Source organism: Artemia sp. Qi Xiang Cuo, chromosome 4 (genome assembly GCF_049724085.1).
Source record: "Artemia sp. Qi Xiang Cuo chromosome 4, ASM4972408v1, whole genome shotgun sequence".
Lineage (NCBI taxonomy): Eukaryota > Metazoa > Arthropoda > Branchiopoda > Anostraca > Artemiidae > Artemia > Artemia sp. Qi Xiang Cuo.
Genome location: NC_142797.1, coordinates 70,105,421 through 70,123,986, shown reverse-complemented (window position 1 = coordinate 70,123,986; position 18,566 = coordinate 70,105,421). Strand labels below are relative to the sequence as shown.

The 18,566-nt window shown below is 31.8% G+C and overlaps 1 protein-coding gene across 1 annotated transcript in view; it reads right to left on the bottom strand.

Annotated features, from left to right (window-relative positions):
• Window positions 1-18,566, bottom strand: part of LOC148953380 (brachyurin-like) — a 29,998-nt gene that overhangs the window by 330 nt on the left and 11,102 nt on the right. Inside the window, exons 3-5 of the mRNA XM_089088507.1 lie at window positions 17,293-17,461; window positions 10,860-11,029; window positions 8,187-8,422 (exon numbers count right to left, since the gene is read on the bottom strand). Coding sequence (XP_088944633.1) covers window positions 8,187-8,422; window positions 10,860-11,029; window positions 17,293-17,461 — 575 coding nt within the window. The remainder of the gene's footprint in view (window positions 1-8,186; window positions 8,423-10,859; window positions 11,030-17,292; window positions 17,462-18,566) is intronic.

Below are 18,566 nucleotides of genomic sequence, written 5' to 3'. Positions count from 1 at the left end.
TTCTTTAGAGAGACACTCTAATATCAGTTAAGCATTTATAAGCAAGAGACTTTCAAGTATGCTAAAGAACTAAAATTAATTTAATGGTATGTATACTTACATACATAAGAATATATATATATATATATATATATATATATATATATATATATATATATATATATATATATATATATATATATATATATATATATATATATATATAATATATATATATATATATATATAATATATATATATATATATATATATATATATATATATATATATATATATATATATATATATATATATATATATATATATATATATATATATATATATATATATATATATATATATATATATATATATGGCTACATATATAGATGTAACTTATATAGATGTATATATTTGTATTAATTTCAAAAAAAATTATATGATGTATACATATATATATATATATATATATATATATATATATATATATATATATATATATATATATATATATATATATATATATATATATATATATATATATATATATATATATATATATATATATATATATATATATATATATATATATATATATATATATATATATATATATATATATATATATGGCTACATCATATAATATTTTTTGAAATTAATACAAATATATACATCTATATAAGTTACTTTACAGCTGAAAATATGACGAAGCAATATTTTACGATTAAAACGACTGTTAGGACCCTTGAAATGTATTTCAGTAAAGTTTCAAACTACCATTTTATTTGTATTCTTTATAGTGCAAGATTGTTTCTATAGTGTTTATAATTTATCGTTGCTTGGCCTGACAATGGTAAAAAAAAAAAAAAAAAACAGAAATAAATGTGTTATGTATAATTCTTCATCAAATCTCCTTGATTCACCAGGTTTAATACTTTTTTTAGTCAGCTTACACCCTCAAAAAAAAAAAAAAAAAAATGGCATCTAGTTCTAATATCGATTAAGCTAAAACAGGCAATCATGAGTAAATATTTAAACTGTTATAGTTGTTGGCTATTTTATTATAAAATTATAAACATTCATTAAATAAATAAAAAAAATTATCGGAGAAAATTGATTTCTTTAAGAAGGAAAAGGCGAACAATAGAAATATACTATAAGATCTTACAACCTGAGATAAGATATTTAATATAAGATATTTATTTCAAAAATGTCTATCACAAGCCCAGAGGAAAATCACACTTAAAAGAAACTGTAAACTAGAAACAGATCCTTAGAGGGGATTGCACTCTGCTTAATCTTGTAGATAAATTACTTTTTTCCATTTTCTTTACAGAGACACTCTAATATCAGTTAAGTATTTATAAGCAAGAGACTTTCAAGTATGCTAAAGCACTAAAATAAATTATATATATATATATATATATATATATATATATATATATATATATATATATATATATATATATATATATATATATATATATATATATATTATAAGAAAAGGAAACGATCAAAAATGTGGTTTTTAAGGCCAAACGAGACTAGTGAAGCAACAAACAAAGCGAATATTTCGAGAGGACAATCGCCTCTCTTCTTCATCGTGCAACAAAATAATATATTCAAGAAAAGTGGCGAAGAAAAAAAAACTCGGAAATTCAATGTGAACAGAAACAAAAAAAAACAAGAAAAAAACCAAAAAATTAAAAGATGAATAAAATTCAATAAAAGCCAAAAATTATAAGAATTAAAACCAAATACCTAACAACCGTAAAAGTGAATTAACCAAACCGTTGAATTAACCATACCAAAGATTTAATACCCACTCAAGAGAAAAGAAGTGGAGTAAGACACAAAAAGAAAATAAAAGGACAATATATATATATATATATATATATATATATATATATATATATATATAGTACTGCAAGCTGGGAGGCTTCACCATCGGGTCCCGACACTCGGCACGTGGTAGACTTCTATATTTGGATTTTCACTGTCGCTTGTCTTCTAAACGCAGACAATTTGAGACCTTTCTTGATGTCATGACGTCCAAATGGACCTTAAATTAGAAGTAGTGCCTTAGTAAAATTATGTTTTTTTATTGAACTTTTAACTTTTGCCTCGGCTTGTCTTTTTTCATTATGAAAGACATATTGCCCAACCTTTGTTTCCTTTAATTGTTCAGGTGGTGGGAAAAAATTTCTTCTTTTGCCTCGGCTTGTCTTTTGTCATTATGAGAGACATGTCATTGAACCTTTGTTTCTTTTAATTGTTCAGGTGATGGGACAAAGACTTCTGTTTCTTCCAACGATTTTTTTAGTCCTGTTTTTTGATTTTCAAAAGCTTGGTAGGTATTGATGGCGTTATCCATGTCGAAACCCAAAACCCAATTATTATCGCTATCATTTTCAATTTGTTTGGTTCATTTTACCTCGGCTTGTCTTTCGTCATTATGAAATCCGTGTCGCCGAACCTTTGTATTTTTTTTGTTTTAATACAGGTATGGTAGGCATTAATGACCATATCCATTTCAAAATCCCAGACCTAATCATCATCGCTATCATTTTTAATTTTGACACGTTTCGATTCTCGCTGTCCAGGTTGATTTTCATTGACTCGCTCACATGTTTAGTGTCGCGTGTCTTCTAACCGTGTCTGTCTTTGCTCTTCATTTTCATTTTCAACTTGCTCACATCCTTGGTGTTACATGTCATCTTATCGTGTTTGTCTTTGCTCTTCATTTTCATTTTTGACACGCCGAAGCTGTTCTTCTAAGCGCGCATGCATTTGCTCTTCATTTTCATTTTTGACTCGCTCATGTGCTCAGTGTCACAAGTCTTCTAACCGCATATGTCTTTTCTCTACAGTTTCATTTTTGACACACCACTTTTCTTTTGACCGCGTGTATTTTGCTCTTCATTTTCCTTTTTGACTCGCTCACATGCTCGGTGTTGCATGTCTTCTAACTGCCCGTGTCTTTGCTCTTCATTTTCATTTTTGACATGTTTTTGGATTTTGATTACTTCAGACAATTTAGCAGTGGCCTTTGCTTTAGCTGCCCGTATTTGTGTTGTTGCAATTAAAGGTCCAGGTTGTCGAGCGTTCACATCTTATCAGGTTTGATAGTTCAGGTGTTAGTTCCAAAGAATCACCATTTATAGTAACTGCAGCTGCAAAATTTCGTTTTTTGGGCCTTCCAACAGACATTATATTATATAAATAACTGATGCGTTGGAAAATCAACAACATTATTTATTCTATGTATGACATATAAGAAAATACTTATATGATGTCATACAAAATCCTTAAATGATATACTATCATGGTACATGACTTCAGTTGCAAAAAACAAAATTAGGGATCTTAACGAATCTTCTTAGACTTCTGACCTATCTAGGTCATTTTTTTATGCGAGAATACCCCAAGATGTTTTTCCAATTTTTCCGAAAAAATATGGAGCCATTTTTGAGAAAAAATACATAGATAAATACATAAATGTACAATTATTGCTCGTTTATAAGGATAGTATACTTAGAACTTCGAGTTATTGAAGATATATACTAGTTTCTGCCAAAATAAATTTTCTTTTAATGTACCCCCTCCTTTTTCTGGGATACAAATTTTCGGACCCTCTTACGCCTAAGAAATTCTGGGATGCCCATAATGACAACATGGACCGTGAATTACACTTCTAAAGATAAACCAAATATCATGAGATGTCATTCCAAAAGAATTAATTAAAGCTAATAAAAATAAATGCGCTTATTGATGGTAGTCGTGAGCAAAGCGTTACCCAGGCCAATTTATGAGGGCTTCTTGTCGGAATAACCACCCAACATGAAAAAGATTGGCTGGTTTTATTGATATTGGAAGACAGATTCACCTATAGTCCTGTACTATTGTTAACGTACTATGAAGAAATCTAAAATTAAAGTAACATCTAATAAAATTGATTATGTTTATGTTATTTTTGACGCTAGTATGTAAATTTACAAGTTAAACTATTCTACAGATCATTTTTTTTCTCCTCTTCTTTTGATTCAGAGAAAGATGTTTAGATTTTTTAATGTTAGCAATTGAGATTCAAAAGCATCACCAATAGATGCTCTACTACCGTGAATAATTATTTTGTGTATATCGTAATTTTTGCCTAAGAAAGATTCCCTTTATTTGATCAATTAGAAGCTGTTTTTATACCAGCCATATACGAAAAATTAAGCAAGAAAAACGGGTTTTAATTTTTAAAATAAAAACATACTAAACACATAAAGAGAGAGAAAAAAAAAACAAAAAAACCACAAAATAAAAAATATAAATAAATAGGAAACAAAACTCACATATTAAATAAACACTTCCATTCACTGGTGTATGAACAAAATCGAATGTCTATATTGATTCAAACACGCCTCCTCACAGTATATAAATGGAAATATATCAAAAAATGAAGATTATATTTATACTTAAACCACAACAATAAAGGTCAGCTAACCCCCGGCCCATAAACCCTAATTAAATCTCACAAGTTCATCTACCAATGTTTGCATTATAAATTGAACGGGTTCGTTTGCTTGCAAGCTTAGCTGCAGTTCGTTTACTTTTCCCAGCATTTAACTCATTCTGAGCTTTGTTCGCAAGGTCATCTGTTCGTTTCAGAACTAGTATTAAAATCAGTACTTGTTGAATATCTTACCTGCTTTTTAATTAAACTATTGTAAATTGAACTGATTCTAAAGTCCCCTTCATCTCTAATGATACTAATACCCCCAGATATTATCTTTTATATTTCTATAATTTACCTGAAGCTTTGTAAAAGTCCTACAGACGTATCTACTATTTTTGTTTGATCAAATAAAATACTGTGATGAGGAAAATTATAAACATGTTCTGCAACAGCTGACTCAAACGTTTCCGGTGTTTTATTTTGTTTTAGAGAGCATTCTATGGCATTCTTGTGTTTCTGTAGCCTATTTTCTAAAATCTGTTGTGTTCTTCCCACATAAAATTTACCACAAGAGCATGGAATTTTGTATACTCCCTTTTGCAAATTTCTCGGTACCTTGTCTTTCCCTATATTTAACAAAGAGCTTATAGTTTGTCCTGACTTAAATGCTGTTTTTATATTATGTTTTTTTTTAATTCTGTTCTTAATTTTTGTGACAATATTGGGATAAAAGGCGAAGTTATGCAATTCGTTTCTTGATTTGACCCATCTTCTTCTAATATTTCTGGTTCCATCAACTTTTTTTCCTTTTTTCAATTATTTGAGAAACCATATTTTCCGGATAGCCATTACCTACTAGAATATCCTTACTAAAAATTAGTTCATTGCCTATGTATTCTGGTGATGCTAATTTTAATACCCTATCAACTAAAGAAATAACCACACCCCTTTTTACCTGGATCGGATGATTTGATGCGGAAGACAAGTAACGGTTGTTATTAGTCGGTTTACGGTAAATTGAAAACGCTAGTTCGTTATTATTTCTATGGATCAAAATATCTAGAAACAGTAACTTATTCTCTGTTTCCTTTTCAATTGTAAAAATTAATTCTCCTCCCAGATTATTTAAATGTTCAAAAAAACCTTCAATTTGTGATTTTCCATAATTCCAAGTAACTAAAATATCATCCATATGTCTGCCCCAAAATTTAGGTTTTAAAAAATATGTTTCTATAGCTAAATTTTCTGCATACTCTACATAAATATTTGCTAACAACGGACTTAAAGGCCCTCCCATTGCCAATCCCGTGATTTGATGGTAAAAATTATCTCTAAACGTGAAGTAATTAGTATACCTGCTAGTTATTTTAACTAAATTTAATATAGTTTCCAGTTCGATTCCCGAAGATAATTCTTCTATCTCATTTTTATGTTCCTCAAGTTTTTTGGATAACATACTAAACGACTTATCAAAAGGAATATACGTATACATTGATTTTATATCAAAACTGAACAATCTAGATTCTTCTGATATTTCTACACTTATAAGTTTATCTTTTAAGAATACCAAGTTTTTTATATACGAATCTTGGAGATATAAAAAAAGGTTTAAGTGTCATTGCTACCCATTTCTCGATTTTTACCATTGGTGAATTGGTTGTTGAAACTATAGGTCTTAAAGGGATACCTGTTTTATGTATTTTTGGCAAACCATATATTCTTGGGCTAACTGATTCCCTCGGAAAGAACTTGTAATACATCTGGGGTTGTAAATCAGGATGTAATACATCCTGATTTAAATCAGGACAAACTATAAGCTCTTGGTTAAATATAGGGAAAGACAAGGCACCGAGAAATCTACAAAAGGGAGTATACAAAATTCCATGCTCTTGGAATAAATTTTATGTGGGAAGAACACAACAGATTTTAAAAAATATGCTACAGCAACACAAGAATGCCATAGATTGCTCTCTAAAACAAAAGTAAAACACCGGAAACGTTTGAGTCAGCTGTTGCAGAACATGTTTATAATTTTCCTCATCACAGTATTTTATTTGATCAAACAAAAATAGTAGATGTGTCTGTAGGACTTTAACAAAGGTTCAGGGAAATTATAGAAATAAAAAAGATAATATATGGGGGTATTAGTATCAATAGAGATGAAGGGGAATTTAAGATCAATTCAATTTATAATAGTTTAATTAAAAAGCAGGTAAGATTTTCAACCAGTACTGATTTTAATAATAGTTCTGAAACGACAGATGACTTTGCGAACAAAGGTCAGAATGGGTTAAATGCTGGGAAAAGTAAAGGAACTGCAGCTAAGCTCGCAAGCAAACGAATCCGTTCAATTTATAATTCAAACATTGGTTGATGAACTTGTGAGATTTAATTAGGGGTTATGGGCCGGGGGTTAGCTGACCTTTATTGTTTTGGTGTAAGTATAAATATATTCTTCATTTTTTATAGATATCCATTTATATACTGTGAGGAGGCGTGTTTGAATCAATATAGACATTCGATTTTTTTATACGCCAGTGAATGGAAGTGTTTATTTAATATGTGAGTTTTGTTTCCTATTTATTTATAGTTTTTCTTTTGTTTTTTTTCTCTCTTTATGTGTTTAGTATGTTTTTATTTTGATGTAAGTTAAGGTTTTTAAAAAGAACCTTTTTTGTTTCATTTTTTCTTTTCTTTTTTTTCCGTCGAGAAAGGCTCCCGGACGTGAGGCCGAAATATTCAGAGTATTTTTGTTGAATTAAGTGTTTATTTTATTGTATTCACTGCTTTATAAAAATTAAAACCTGTTTTTCTTGCTTAATTGTTCGTAAATGGAAAAGCAGTGTGGTCTAAGAAATTATTCCAGTCATATAAATATTTAAAAGGCCTGTGAGATCCCCTGAATGAAAATGAAAGCTTAAATTAGTATTGTAACTATGATAAGCATAAGTCTAGTTCAAGAAATACAGGTTGACTCAATTGGGAATGGACACTTTTGTGTCCAAAACTAAGGGGCATGCAAAAATTTTCATAATTTTACAGGAAAATAAACTAAGCTCTTTGAAAAGATGAAAATTTCATCCAAGAGTTCAATTTAAATCGGAGTGGTTTGGTTTGCTAAAACTATTAAAAGATTTGAAGCCATATTCTTCAGTTTCAGCTGCAATTTTAACAATCGATAAATTTTGATGGTTAAAGATTTAACTTGCTCTCCTTTAAAATTATGAAAATGTAGATAGTCGCTTTTATTTTGGCTTCAATTTGGTATACAGCACATTCAATAATTCTCTTGCAGTTTTCAAGCCAGAGTCTGAATTTTCTTCTATGTTTAGGAAAGACAACCAGGGGCTCTAAATTTGCCCTCATTGCTGCTAGTCAAGTTGTTCATGGATCACCAACAGGCTTCTTCCAGGAGGGTAGCAACAAATGGATTAAATATTTCTTCGTAAAACATTCCTTGGTTGATCAACAGACCTGTCCATCCTATATATGCCGTGGATTCTTCTCTTTAGTTCAATGTGTCGAACTTTTGAATCTAATCCTCTCTTGATTCAGAACCCTGTAGGGCTCCCGTGGTCAAAGTCTCTTAGCACTTCTACATTAGTAGCTTTTATAGAGGAAACTTTACATCTGTGAAACAGTATTGACAAAGAATGAACAAGGTGGATGTAACGTAATAATTGACATGAAATATAACACAAGAATCAAGATAGTAATTATCCCCCCTACCCTCCTATAAAATAAAAAAAACGAATATACTAACATTGCATGTGCTTTTTCCACCAGTAGTATCAATGCAAATCTGGTTATCAGTAACAATGCCGTACACAGCATCACACTCAGCATTAGTCATAACTGGTGCGTCAACCTCACGAAGAACTGGTGATATACTGTTGGTGCTGTCTGAAGGACGACCCCATCCGGTTGGGGTAACCATCTCACCAACAAAAGTATTTCCGACATCATCAGAAGTTGGCAAACAAACTGGGCTAATTGTCTCTGAAATAAATAAATGTTCTCATGACATTGATAAAAAACTCTATAATTAAGCTGGCATGATTTATATTTGCCCTAAAAGTTACATATTAGCCGTCAATTCCCGTGAACCATATGAATAAAGAATACTCGGCTGATTTCGGTATTGATAAAACTGCGTTGGTACCTTATCAAGACACTTAAACATAAAATTATACTAGCAGTGCCTTACTATTAGTTTACTTTTCTGTTTAATATTCAAGGGTACATACTGTTTGCAAAACCATTTGAACCGTTTAATATTTTATTTTTACTGAAGATCAAAAATTAGGTTTAATTTTGTACAATTTCGTAGTATTCTGTTACAGTTTACTTTTGAAATTAGGAATAATTTGGTACAGTTTCGTTTTATTTTTTATACAATTAGATTATTTTCATACAGTTAGATGACAAAAACCATGCTTTGATTACATTAGTTAACGCCTGTGAATATTTTTACATGCCAAGGCTTTTTAAAACTAAATCACCCTTTGGTTCTAATATGCAAGAATTAGAGCCATTAAATTGATCAGGAACCTAAATTTCACCTGATTGGCTATCTTGCTTGAAATTGTAAGCCAGTAAAAGAAACGAAAAGATTTAAGTCACAAGATTAGAAAACAAAAGTTCTTCTATTTCACAGTTGCTACACGACTCATTTTGCGTTCTGCAATTCGGTGGCAATTACATTCATATATCTTACAAGAGAGTAAAAAGCTAAAAAATGCTTTCGGAGTTTTTCAACTGTTACTAGAAACCATATATTTACATAAGTAGGTTTTTTATACATACAAGATACGGCAAAACCTTTCCGATATCAAAATCTCCATTCCCCTTTTTTTTTCAAGTGATAAAGAAAATATATAATGTATTAGAAAAAATAACAATAAAAAAAAAACTCCCAAACATTCTGAGAGATGGGGGCAGGGCCAATCGACCAAATATCTGATTATCAGAAAAATTTGTTTTTAAGAAGATGTATCACATAACACGTTTATTTAACCGTGGTCAACATAGGCTCCTTGGGGTAAAAATCATAAAAGTGTTAAAAAAAACTCCCAAACATTCTGAGAGAAGAAGGCCAATCAACCGAATATCTGATTATCAGAAAAAATTCGTTTTTAATAAGTTGTATCACATGAGACGTTTGTTTAACCGCGGTCAACATAGGCTCCTTGGGAGTAAAAATCATAACGAGTGTCCTCTTCCCCACTATTTATAATTTTTCTATGGTGAAAGCAGGGGAGGTGGGGTGGTCCTTAGGGTTTTATCGCCTTGGTAGTCTGTGTAGCCTGTAATAGAGCAGTTGTCACGAAATGAAGAATATTTAGTGTTTTTAATTTGTATTTTAATGCGTTTCTCTTTCTTTTTCAAAAATACCTTACTTCTTACTTGTTCATCTTAATTTGTTTCAGTTAATTCTGTGTATTTCATCGTGGCTCACGTTTTCCTCTAGTTCCTTGTGTGGCTCCTACTAAATTGAAACGTTCAAAAATTTCTTTTAATGCTCTTTTTCAAGGAGTTTCAACGGCTGTGCATGAAATAAAGAAAGAAAACAAAAGGATTTTTGTAGGGCTACAATCACTAAACAATAATAGATAGTGTTACAATTATCCTGCATAGATAAAAGTTGAGAAAAGAAAAATCTTAATTTTCTTTGAAGCAATCTTAAATATTCTTTTTCGACAAACTTTATCTGTCTGACAACCTTTTACAAGTATAAAGACAATTCACACAGAAGGAATAAAGAAATACGGCAAAACAGGACTTCCAGAGGTGCCTAGGGAATCCAAGAAGAGTCACCAATCATCTTTCATCGCTGCGGCCACCAAGGGATCTTCTCATTCAGGTTGGAACGAAGCATTGACCTTTGAGAGGTTAGTCCGGTAGCTGATCCGTAAGGTGTTTTTGGGGGTTTTTCATATTCTGGTACGGCGTTTTCATTTTGAAAGCTTAGCTGGTCTGGAATGTCCCCCTTTAAAAAAAAATAAACCATTTGTTTTACGTCTGAATGAACTGAATCTACATAAATGTCCTCGGTTTTATTGTTCTCAGCATTTGTAAAGGGTTGGAGTACTCCTAATTCAAATTTCTCATGAATGTTATTTCAAATTAATTTCTTTCCTTTATTTCACTTGATCCCCTTTGAGATAAAGTTCACTTTTTTATCTCATTATCTGGTACGTTGCTTGGGCATGAGTACCTCTTAAAAAAAGAGAACCATATTAGACTCATCAAACATATAATTTTTAAACTGTGATTGGTAAAAGAAATGGTAAAAGAAAAAACTTTTGAAATTACCTGGGGTTGATTTTGGATGGATGAAGTGACTACAAGTAAAAATAAATAAGAAGTAATAGCTAAAGGCAAATTAAAATAACCAGTTAAAGCTAAAGGATGAAAATTCAAGTAAAAAACTAACCGGTGAAGGTAACTGGCTCTGGGAGTCTAATAACAGCAATATCATTTGAAATTAAAAAGGAGTTGTATCTGTTGTGTTGTTTGAAGTCGCTCGTGGTAACCTCAATGCGTCCTACCTCATTTCCGTTGTTAATTTCATGTGCCCCAAGGACAACGCGGAAGAAGGAGGCCCTGAAAATAAAAACACATTTCTTAAATTTCCTAGTTAACCGTCAGTGAACTTCAAGTACTAAAGCAGTTTTACATTACCAATAATATTGCACATATTGCACAACAATACTATTGCACAAAAATACTTATTACTGTGTTAGTTCAAAAGACAAATATATCCCTATATGTGTAACCAAAACTAATTTGGAAAGTAATTGAAGGGCTTTATCTGTAACAGCTTGAGAGCTGTAACTGGAACAATGATAAGGCCTGTTTTAGTAAGAAACCCTCATTGAAATTAATTTTAATTAAATAAATTAATTTGCCTCTGTTTTTTCTGATGCGCACTTATAATTATTAAATTAATTTTTGACCGTAAAATCAATCTTGAAATAAATTAAATGCATTAAAATTAAATTTAAACTAAATTTTTAAAAAACAAAATATTTCAAATTAATAAAGATAATTGTCCGCATATTATTTAGATTCCAATATTTAGTTGAATCCAAGAGTAACATTTCTAACAGATCGGTTATATGAATCTAAGCAAGCTGAAATATTTTCTATTTTCAAATTTGAAAAATTTAAAACACTGGAATAAAACACACACACACGCACACACACAAAAAAAATAAAAAAATAAACAAGATGCAAGCTCAGTAAAACGGTTTCAGTAAAAAAAAAACAATTTTCCTTTAATTGAAAGTATTGAGTAACATAAAAACTAAAAAAAATATTCCGTATATGAGGGGAGAGGGGTGGCCCCCTCCTCAGTACCTCACTCTTCATGCTAAGATTTGTCTTATAGCTTTTGAAAAAGATTATTGTTCTAAATAAATGGTACTTTTGTCTCAGGAGTCATTCTTAAATAATTGGAACAAAAAGTCAAACTTTAACGTAAAGAGTAAGTTATTAAGGAGGGGCGACCCCCCTCACATAATCAATCATATCTTTTTGTTTTAAGTTTTGATATTGCTTCTTACTTTTAGTTGAAAGTACTGTTATTTATTTAATCAGATCATTTTGAAATAATGCTGAGAAATCTGGCTCTCCCTCCGTGGAAAATTGCTTTCCCTCACGAGAAATCCCTGCATGGAATGTTCTTCCCAGGTAAAATACCCTCTCGCCGCTACCAGGAAAGTTCTCCCTTGACTATTCCATTCTAGCTGAAGTTTCCTTCTGGAAAATTTCTTGTGTACGACTCCAGGTGAAACTTTGTTTCATAGCACACTTTCATTTTAAAAATACTTTAATTTCTGATTGTTTCTAAAATCATACCGAAAATCCCCCTCCCCCCCTGTGAAAACTTGTTCCCAAAAATATCCCATCACCCCCTTGTAGAAAGTTGTAAATTCTGCTGTTCCCTCTGAAGAACTAATCCTGTTGAAAAATCCCCCGTGGAGAATTTCTCCTGTGGAAATCCCCCCCCCCTGACGGAAAGATACTCTGGATAATTCTATCCCGGTAAAAAATTCTCCCCGAAAAATTCCCTGCAGTGACTCCACATGTAAAATCGAGTCACAAGTAAAAGATGACGATGTTTTTGATATGATGGTTCATTCTATCCCAAAAAATAAATATCTACTCCCTACCCAAGTTTTAAATAAAGGCGCTAATTTTAGAATGGCATTGTTGAACTGTTGCGGGTTACCAAATATTTTTACCGAATATCCCTGATTATTTCTCATCATAATATAGATATCTTTGCCTCTTGTGAAACATTTTTAAATGATTCGACAAAGACATTTATTAATAAACGGGATTATACTTTTTTCATAAGAATCGGATTAATAAAAAACAGGAGGAAGGGTCAACAATTCAGTCAGATCTTGTGAGTGAATTTGATCACCTATATCTTGAAATGGTGTTTGAATTTTTGGCAGTTAAAATAGATGTAGATGGTATGAAAATTTTGTGTTGTGTTTTTTACCGGCCTCCAAGTTCTCCTGCTTCAAAATTCCTGGAACTTCTTGATGATTTTGTGCTTATTGCTTCGAAAAAGTATCCAAAAATAGTTATCATGGGTGACTTTAATATTGATTTATATAATTCTAATAACTCAAGTGGTAATTTCCACGGAATCTGCCGGGGCTAACTTGTTATCAGTTTGCCTGTCCGGTGGTCTCTTACCAGCTTATGGAGTCCCAACAAGAATAACGAAAGATTCTGCTTCCCTTATTGATAATTTGTTTACGAATCTGGAACTAAAGTCTAGTGATGGGGTTATTGAAGATTTTTCAGACCATTTGATGATAGTGACCGACCTTCACTTAATTACAGAGTTTAATAGGCCTACTAAAAGAAAAATGAAAATAACTAATAGAAATTCCTTAAGTAGACTTAAAGTATTGCTTTCTTCAAGTGATTTTTCTTCTGGTTTAGAGTCTTCAAACCCTGATTTTCCAGCTGAATTTTTTGTGAATCAGTTTAAACGTTGTTTCAATAATGCTTTCCCTCTCCGCCATATATCAAGAAGAAGTAGTATAAAGCCGATTAAGCCTTCGATATCTCATGGATTGCTGGTAGCAATAAAAAATAAGAATCTGTAATATAAGGCATACTTAATGCATCCATCTGAAGTTAAATTAGCTGAATTTTGCCGATACAAAAATTATTTAACAAAAATTTTAATATCAGCAGAAAGACATTACTTCACTGAAGCATTTGTTGACGCAGAAGGGTCTCCAAAGAAGACATGGGAAATAATTAATAAGTGCTTAGGAAAGCATAGGATCTATGATTTTCCTGATGAAATAATAGCCGAAGATGGAACCAAACTTGCTACAGGGAAAATAGAAGGTGTTAATGCATTAAATATACACTTTGCAAAAATTGGCGAGGAAACCGTGTCAACTGCTGGAAACAACCTGGCCCGTCATCTGGATAATGAAACTGGAGAGGACTTTCAACCATATCTACCCCGTCTCACAATTGCTCCATTTTTCTTACTCCTGTAACCCCAGATGAACTTTTACTTACAACAAACCTTTTAAAGAATGGATCTTTAGAAGGGATTGATGGGTTATCTACTAATATGGTTAATTGCATAGCACCAAATATTGTAATCACGCTTCTCCATATGCTCAAGATCATTTTTGAAGCCAGAAGACTTCCTTTTTGCTTCAAGTATGCAATAATCATTCTTAGGTATAAACAAGGAGATCCGAGGTACCGAGAAAACTCTCGGCCAATTTCAATCCAATCAACACTTTGAGAAGTTGCTCGAAAAAGTGCCTATATAAACGTGTTGTCAGCTTTCTAATGAAATCTAAATTTTTTAGTCCGATGCAATTTGGGTTCCAGAAGTCTCACTTAACTAATCATGCTATTATAGCAACGACTCAGTTTGTTCAAGACGCCCTCGACAAAGGTGATATTCCTGCTACAATTTTCATTGACATTAAAAAGGCATTTGATACGATTTCCCATAAAATATTGCATACTAAACTTGATAACTGTGGCATAAGAGGCCCAGTTAATGACTTAGTAATTTCATGCCTTAAAAACCAAAATCAGTATATAGACGGAGGTGATACTTCTTCCTCATCAGTATCTCAATCTCAATCAGTTGGAGTCCCACAAGGCTCTATTTTGGGTCCACTGCTATTTCTTATTTGTGTGAATGATATCACCAACAGTGTCAAAGATATTGGCCTTAACACATTATTCGCCGATGACACGGCATGCAATGTCAGCAGCCTCAACTCAGATCTTCGAAGCTCAGGTTGGAATCAGCACTGAAGAGGCTTATCTTATGGTTTTCGAGGAATAAATTGACTATTAATTGTACTAAGACAAAATTCATCATCTTCTCTCGTACTGGGAAAACAGCATCAGAAATTATGATGATTAATATTCAAGGCTTACCCATTGAAATTGAAAGAGTTGATGATATTAAATATCTCGGGATAATACTGGATTCAAGTTTATCATTTAAAAGCCATGCAATTTATCTTCGAATGAAACTGGCAAGAAGTATTGGAATGATGAATCATCTGAAATTTGTTCTGCCGTTTTTTGCCCTGAAATCTCTTTATCATTCTCTTGTGTATTCATATATAAATTACTGTCTCATTATTTTTTTGAATACTTTTAAAGCTCATAGTCTTCCTCTTCAGAGGCAACAAAATAAAACTCTGCGTCTTTTGAAAAACTGCCTGCCTAGCCCGTTTTCTTACCCTGGTAAATCTTCAACAAAAATTATGTATCAAATTTTAAATATCCTTCCACTGGATCTTTGTCCTTCTTTCCACTCTGTTCTTTATATGATTTAACACGTTCAAGGTATTTTGCCTGAGTATTTTTATTTGCATAGTATTTTTTTTCAGGATGATAATCAGGTTTTGCATGCATATTGGACCCGTGGCAGTTCTGTAGTCCGTCAGGCTTTAATAAAATCTGAAAGGTCCCGTTTTTCACCAAGGCATAGTATTATAAATAATTGCTATAAATTTCATAGTTTTGTAGATTTGAATAAATCGTTGGTTAATAATAAAATTAGATTAATGAGTCACTTAATCAGTAATTATTAATTTGATTTATTTTCTGGTGTGGATGCTCCTCATTTTATTTTATTTATTTGGTTATTTTGATTTTATGCAGATTTTGTTTGTCGTTCCAGTACGAAGAGATAAAGATCAATCTTTTTATTGCAGTGTCTGAAGATATTATTATCTATTTATTGATGAGTGTATATAAACCCACACACGAGTTATTCTCCTTGTGGGTCATTAATTTGATAGTTTTGTCAAAATATTTTTTATTGATTAATAAAGAACTTGAACTTGAGTTGGCAAAGAGTAAGTAAGACAAATAAAAAGATTTTTGTATAGGAATTATGATAAATTCACCCCAGTGTAAAGTTTCATTTAGAAAGTTCTCCCCCCTGGAAACTTTCCTCCAAAAGAAAAATTATCGCCGTGGAAAATCAGCACCCTCCTTCTGCAGCAAATTCACTCCCCCCCCCCAAAAAAAAATGTCTGAATACTTCCCAATGATAAATGCTATACGTAAACAATGGGCAAATTTAATGATTTACAGACCTTTCCCCAGGTGCTGCTGGGGTCATGTTATCCCCAAGGGCATAGTTTCTGGAAGTGTGTGGAACAAAATGGCTACCTCAAAATTTCAATCGGATGACTTTGAAGGAAAAGGGACCGAGAGGGGGCCAGTTGTCGTCCAGTCTTTTGGGTCCCCTAAAAAGGGCACTAGAATTTTTTTAATTTCCGTTCGAATGGGCCCTATCCCGATATTCTAGGAGTATTGGTTCGAGTGATCAACCTGGGGAAAAAACAACAACAGCAAAAAAATACACTGAACACGTATCCGTGATCTTTCTTCTGGCAAAAAATACAAATTCCACATTTTGCAGATGAGAGCTTGAAACTTCTACAATAGATTTTTCGGATACGCTGAATCTGATGGTGTGATTTTCAGTCATACGGTTGGAATTTCTTCAGTTTTATATGGTGTTTCCCCCTTTTTTTGAATATCATGCAAATTTTCTCAATCTCATGGCTTCGGATAGGTAACACTAAACTCAATGAATCTTATATATTTGAAATCAAAATAATAATAATATTATTTTGATAATTCTCAATGCCTTAGTTCTTCTCGTAATTGGAGCAAATCTTCTCTGTGAGTATTTTCTGGGTAAAGGCTAGTGCAATACTCAGGCTCAGAGACATTTAAGAAACTGATATTTGAGAGTCCAGGGTCCAAAAACACATATTGGTATGGACTCTACATTTTATTTTCAATATTTTAGTCGTTATTTGGTCTTTCACAGTCAATATATGAAAATAACGGTATTAACATGATAAGCTTAAAAGTCACCCTATAGACCTGTATTATTATGAAAGGTCTGTTCCTCTTTATTCCTCGCTTTCTATATTTTATTTATTCTATATTTTATATTTATTTATTATAAATATTTAATATATTTATTATATTTTATATATAGCTATTTAATACATAAATATAGTTAAAATAAATATTTCTATATTTATTATATATTTTATTAGGGAATGATTTAGTTCCCTAGAGAGAATTAGGAAAACTTCTCTTGTTTTACTAGCAAATGATTCCTTCCATGTCCGTTCAAGTTAAAGAACGATAAGAACTTGCTGCTGTCGCAAACATTTCGTCTTCAAGTAAATATCTTTAATTGCTACATTTCTGGTAATTATCTTTGATCTTTAATAAATATATTTGACGGACGAAACTCCTCCACCTCTTTTAGATCTTTAGAAATAAAAAGGGTTAAATTGTTTATATAAACTTACCCATCAGTACAGTGAGCGGCTGTAAGAACCGTGGTGTCAGAAATCAAGGAACCACCACAGAAGTACATACCATCAATGTAAACACCGACTTGCCACGGCCAAGAATGGGGAACTACTTCCTGACCACCAACAATTTTTGCTTCAGCGCGGTTGCCATTACCACAAACAGCTGAAATTTTATGATGTTTTTCAATTGTATTTCCTTTATTTGAAAAAAGTGAAAAATCCTCTAAGCAGCTGAATACAGAATCCCATGGAACTCACTATTGTAGCTGGTAATGTACGTGGTTAAACTTGTAAACTGTAACTTGTAACTAGTAACTGTAGCTCATAAAAAAAATTCAATTGAAGCTTACGGTACTTCTGCATTTTACCCACTCTTTTATATACTGCTAGTTTGGTTAATACTAATGAAATAAAATATAATAGGATGAATATATAATAGTTTAGGAACAAATTACACTATACATCTACAGCAGTGTGTTGAATCATCCCGTAAAACGGGTTTGTTCAAAGCATCTATATATAAAAGAGTGGGTATAATGCACAAGTACCAAGCTTACTAACCGCTATTTTGGTATACGTGTATGCAAATTAGCCCGTATAAAAAATTAAAAGTTATATTCCTAACATCATTAACAGATCTCTTATATGACAAACTTTCGACATAAACGTTTCAGATTTTTCAAATAAGAAAGAAGAATCACAGAAATTATAAAAAGAGGAAGCGAGGTAGGGCTGAGGCCTCTTAAATATTTGCATAATCAGATAGATTTGAATTATACAATATACAGGAAACCTAAAATACTGAATTGTAGTATTTTTTATTGATTGCCATTGACGGAGATGCACCATGGTTCTTCTTCTCTTTTATTAAATAAAAAAACAAGTTTTTTCAACTGAAAATAAGGAGAAATATTAACACTCGGCGCCCCCTTCATAGGAAATTCCCTTCCCCCATTAAAAATTCCTCTATGGAAAGATCCTCCTGCGTAATTAAAATCCTTAATTAAATTAAGGATTTTACAGCAGAGTTGAAACAAAGTTTTTTTGTATTTTCTTGAAATAACTTTAGATATAAAAATCAAAAAATAGGCAGGTATGGTAGCTGAGTTCTAAATTTTTTTTAGTTTACCATTCGTTCAACTAAGTCTGATAGTCTTCAAGCTATGGCTTCTTCGCGACTTTTAATCCTAAACAGGACCGCTCATTCTTACCTTCAATTAAACAGCAGTGCCAGATGGCTAGTAAAACAGGGCACCGGCATGAAAGTG